This window comes from Camellia sinensis, chromosome 15, assembly GCF_055761805.1.
Source record: "Camellia sinensis isolate YWXY chromosome 15, ASM5576180v1, whole genome shotgun sequence".
NCBI classification, from domain to species: Eukaryota; Viridiplantae; Streptophyta; class Magnoliopsida; order Ericales; family Theaceae; genus Camellia; species Camellia sinensis.
Window position 1 is genome coordinate 62493444 of NC_138975.1, and position 4637 is coordinate 62498080.

General features: G+C 34.6%; 1 protein-coding gene across 3 annotated transcripts; it reads right to left on the reverse strand.

Moving 5' to 3' along the window:
- LOC114270411 (putative AC transposase) lies at positions 1–4263 on the reverse strand. Of its 3 annotated transcripts, none has more exons than XM_082909149.1 (4): positions 3723–4263; positions 568–2730; positions 405–469; positions 1–303 (listed from the first exon to the last, which is right to left on the reverse strand). In XM_082909149.1, exon 2 carries the CDS (start codon positions 2362–2364, stop codon positions 1288–1290), a length of 1077 nt encoding a protein of 358 aa, XP_082765275.1. In that variant the 5' UTR covers positions 2365–2730; positions 3723–4263; the 3' UTR covers positions 1–303; positions 405–469; positions 568–1287. The 3 variants fall into 3 exon arrangements, with proteins under 3 accessions (XP_082765275.1, XP_082765276.1, XP_082765277.1); XM_082909150.1 differs by lacking the exon at positions 3723–4263 and adding an exon at positions 3464–3632; XM_082909151.1 differs by lacking the exon at positions 405–469.
- Between the last annotated feature and the right edge of the window lie 374 nt (positions 4264–4637).

Sequence of the window (4637 nt, forward strand, 5' to 3'; positions counted from 1 at the left end):
TGTCCAAAATACATCAAATGCAATAAGCAGTATTGCCAAAAAAATTCCACCTACTGCCACCATCCACATTAAAACTAACAAAATAAGCTAACTACTTAGTTTGTCACCATCCATTTTCAGTCTATCATAATTACAGACAGTAATCCATCAAAACATTCACAAGTATAGTTATCCCAATCACTATCCATGTGCAAAAATATTTGTTCATAAAGTCAAAAAGAAGAGTACTGATCTATGTTAATTGTATAAAACCAAAAGTCAAGAAAGTCAGTTAACTCCCCATGAAACCAAAAAGATCGAAGCCTGCAAATACAAAAAACATAGAAAATGAGAACATGTTGCAAATAGATTTTATTAATTAAGTAAGAAATAAAAATTAAAGATATAGAATTGAGTAACTTTACCAAGCCATACTAGAGTGTGATAATATTTGGACTTGGGTTTGAGGTTGATGCCAATTCAGAAAGAGCTACAAGCAGTAGACCAATTAATCCAAATTTAAAACAATGTTATGTTATATTTAGTACAAAACATAAATATAAAAATAAAAATAAATCAAAAAATTACCTGCAGGGTCATATTGTTCAAGTTCCTCCACATCATCCATTGCCTTCTGAAGAGAAATAGGAACTATGCTTTGCAGCCAATTCTATGTACATATCAGAGCCTCCACCATCATTGGAGATAATGAACTACGAAATGGGTCTAAAATGCGTCCTCCTGTACTAAAGGCTGATTCAGAAGCTACTGTAGAGACGGGTATTGCCAAGACATCACGTGCAACTTGGGACAACACTCTATACTTGGAAGAATTGACCTTCCACCATCCCAATATATCAAACTTTTCTTCATTGGAAGCTTCACACCTATCTGCCAAGTACCTATCAACCTCAGATTTACACAGACTACAGCATTCTTCTTCCAAATAAGTATTAAATTGAGACGCAATTAATAGATGTGGATCATCACAGTCATCATCAACCTTCATCGCTGATCCTTCACACACATTAGGCATTTCGACAGTTACCAAATCATGAGAAGCATAATGCTCGTACAAACGAGACAAACAATCCTTTACCCGTCCTGTCATCTCATTCACCACTCTTTCAACAAGCAATTGTGCAAAACAGAATTTCAAATACCTCAGTTTCTTTCTAGGATCAAGTAAAACAACAACATACACAAGTAAGTTGATTTTCTCCCCATTACCCCAATACTTTTCAAATTTTTCTTTCATGTTTTGTGCCATTGTGGACAAAAGTTTGTCATCCTTTTTGATTAATTGCTCTATCTTGGTTTGGATGACAACATCTCATCAAAGAAGCAATTGGAAGTAACAAAAAGAGAACCTGAAAATCGTTTGGTTGCATTGTAAAAAAGTTTTAAGAACTTTAAAAAAATTCTGCAATTATTCCAATCTCTTGCTGTTGGAGATCTCCTTGACTTCTTCCTCCCATTTTCTCCATCCCCATCCTCATTCTCATCTTCATCCATATTCTCATCTTCATCCCCAAACACCTGCCCATCTCCATCCTCACCCTCACAAACCTTGAAGTAAGCTCGGTAATTAGAGTCCTCATCCTCTAATCTCTCAAAAGCCTTTTCAAACTTTTCAGCAGCTTCCAACATTAGGTAAGTGGAGTTCCACCTAGTTGGCACATCAAGACACACAAGACTTTTCGACACAATTTTTTGTTTCTCATCACACTTCTTAAAAACTTCATATCTATTGGGAGAGGACCTTACATACCTCACAGCTTCACGAACTCTAGCAATGGATGTATGAAGCTCTTTCAAACCATCTCCCACTATAAGGTTCAGAATATGCGCACAGCAGCGCATGTGTAAGAACTCATGCCCCAAAACAGTCCCTTTCCAGTCCCTTATTTTCCGCTTTAAAAACTTAATTGTGGTGCTGTTCGAACTAGCATTGTCTACAGTCAATGTAAATATGCTACCAATGTTCCATTCCAGTAAGCACATTTCAAGTTTTTTACCAATTGTCTCTCCCTTATGATCTTCCACTTGACCAAAGTTTATGATTCTTTTTTGTAATTTCCAATCATCATCTATGAAGTGGGCTGTGAGACACATATAGTTTAAGTTTTGAATTGAGGTCCACGTGTCAGTGGTAAGGCAAATCCTACGCCCTTTCAATACTTTTCTTAACTTATCCCTCTCATTGTTGAAAATCCCTACAATGTCTCTAGCAATGGTAACACGAGATGGAATGTTCTTAAACTTTGGTTGCAAAACGGCGCAAAATCTCTTAAACCCTTCGCCTTCTACAAACCTAAAAGGTAATTCATCAAGCACTATCATCTCAGCAAGAGCTCTTCTTGCAGCTTCTACACTAAAGCTCATTGCCACAAGATTAACACCCTCATCTCCATCTTTTTTGGACTGAAAAGACAAAGTTTGTTGTCCATTATTATCCACATCTCTGTGAGGATATTTTCGACAAGAAGTCAAGTGACTCAACAAGTTGCTTGTCCCATGCCCCTTCGAATCAGCCAAATACTCCTTTTGACAATATTTACAAACAGCCCTAGTTACCCCATCTTCAGCCTTGATTTTATCAAAATGATCCCATGCCCTTTAAGGTTTTCTCCCAGTACCTTTTGCACGCACCTTAGGTGGTTTTGAAGGATTATCAATAGGGTCTTGGATAGTAGAAGGGGGAATAACAGTAGCATCCTGGGCAATATGTTGATTTGGATGATCCATTATCTATTACAAATTTAAAAAAAAAAAAAAAAAAAAAAAGAAAAAAAAAAAGAAGAAGAAGAAGAAGAAAGAACCTCATGAAAAATTGCATAAACAATTTAAAAAGCAATGATACAAAAACATGACAAACTTAAACAAAAATCATAATAGCATTTAAAAAATAATAGACATTTTGAAGCTACTTTAAAACCAATTCCTGAGAAAAATGAAAAAAAAAAAAAAGCTCAAAGTTTATTTTTTTACACAGAACACATTAAACCTTTAATAATCAATACCTTTACAAATCAATATGAACACATTAAACAGAACATATCAATCAATATGCTCAAACAGAACACATTAAACCTTTAATAATCAATATGAATACATATTTTCAAACAGAATACAGTAAACCTTTAATAATCAATATGAACACATTAAACCTTTGAAAAACTCAAGGATTATTAATTTGAATAAAGAACATGTTAAACAACAGAACAATCAATATACATTATTAAAACAGTGAACATATTTTTCTTTCATGTTAAACAACAGAACAATCAATAAACGTTTTAAATTGAAAAATAATGAACAGAAATAGTTCAAATAAATTGTTAATGGAAACTGAAAAATTTAGCACCATCATATTCAGTTCTCATGAAACGATAATAAAATACATATATGATATCTACCGTATTTAAGCACTAAAAAAAAAAAACCAAAATCTTGAGAAAAAAAATAATGAAAAAAAAAGTACCTATTTGAAAAATCTTTCGGTTTCTAGGGCTGAAAATCTGAATTGAAAATCCGAGTTCATGCAATGAGACAGTGAGAAGACAAAAACAGAGAGTGCGTAGGTGTATGTATGTAATACATGTGTGTTTTTACTTTTGAGAGAGAGAGAGAGAGAGAGAGAGAGAATAATTTGTAAATGGGTTGGAAGGTTTGAGTAAACATTATTAAAACAATGATTAACCATTAACAAAAAAAATTACAAAATTTTCATAAAATTGTACCTGGGGTTTGGTTGATCGTTGAGTAGAGAACTTTGAAACTTCAATACTTCGAAGTTACAGGGTTTTCTTCATCAATAGCCTTGAATCAAAGAGGGTTTTCATAGTTGATGTTTAATATATAGAGTATTTAGGGTTTGAAATTAAAGATTTGGTTCAGATTTATGGGTGAGACCATTAGAGAAACTATGGATGCATTAGGGTTTCAAAGAGAAATAGGGAGAGAATTCGTGAAAGAGAGAGAGAACTTGGGAAATTTCTGAAGAAAGTGAGAGCTTGAGAGGGATATAGAGAGAGAGAGATAGGAAAGGGTAGGTGGGTGCTCATCATCATCCACCTGCTGTTTGAGTTTTTTGAGATACAATATGATTTGAAATTTATGACTGTGTGAGGAGAGAGACCACCATCATCTGCCGTTTGATTTTTTGAGATACAAGATGATGGTTTGAAATCTATCACTCTGAAACAAAGAGAGACAAAGAGAGGGGAAAATGGGGTTGGTGAGATTTGATCATGGCCTGTCTTTTGATTTCTTTGAGATAGAGAGAGATGTTGATAAGGGTGTTGGAAGTTGTGTGTGTGATTTGTCAAATCAATTAGAGAAATATATAGAAGTTATAAAACCATCATCAGAATTTTGTATCATTAATTTATTAATAATATACGGTCGGTTCGGTTTTAATTATTTTTTATTATGTAAAATCGACATCCGACCGAAAACCGAAATTAATTTTGAAACCAGACCCGCCTTCGACCGAAACTAAGCTCGAAACCGTCCGTCATGCATTCGGGTCAGTCGGTTCGGGTCGGATTAGTCGGATGATTCGGTTGCTTGAACACCCCTACCCAAAAACAGTCCCAAGGTAGGTCAATACGAGACCAAAAACAAGCCCGAAACTAGCCAACACAAGCTAGAAC

Coding starts and splice junctions, on each gene's coding strand:
- LOC114270411 (XM_082909151.1), bottom strand. CDS start 2,364: ATGAGCTTTAGTGTAGAAGCTGCAAGAAGAGCTCTTGCTGAGATGATA.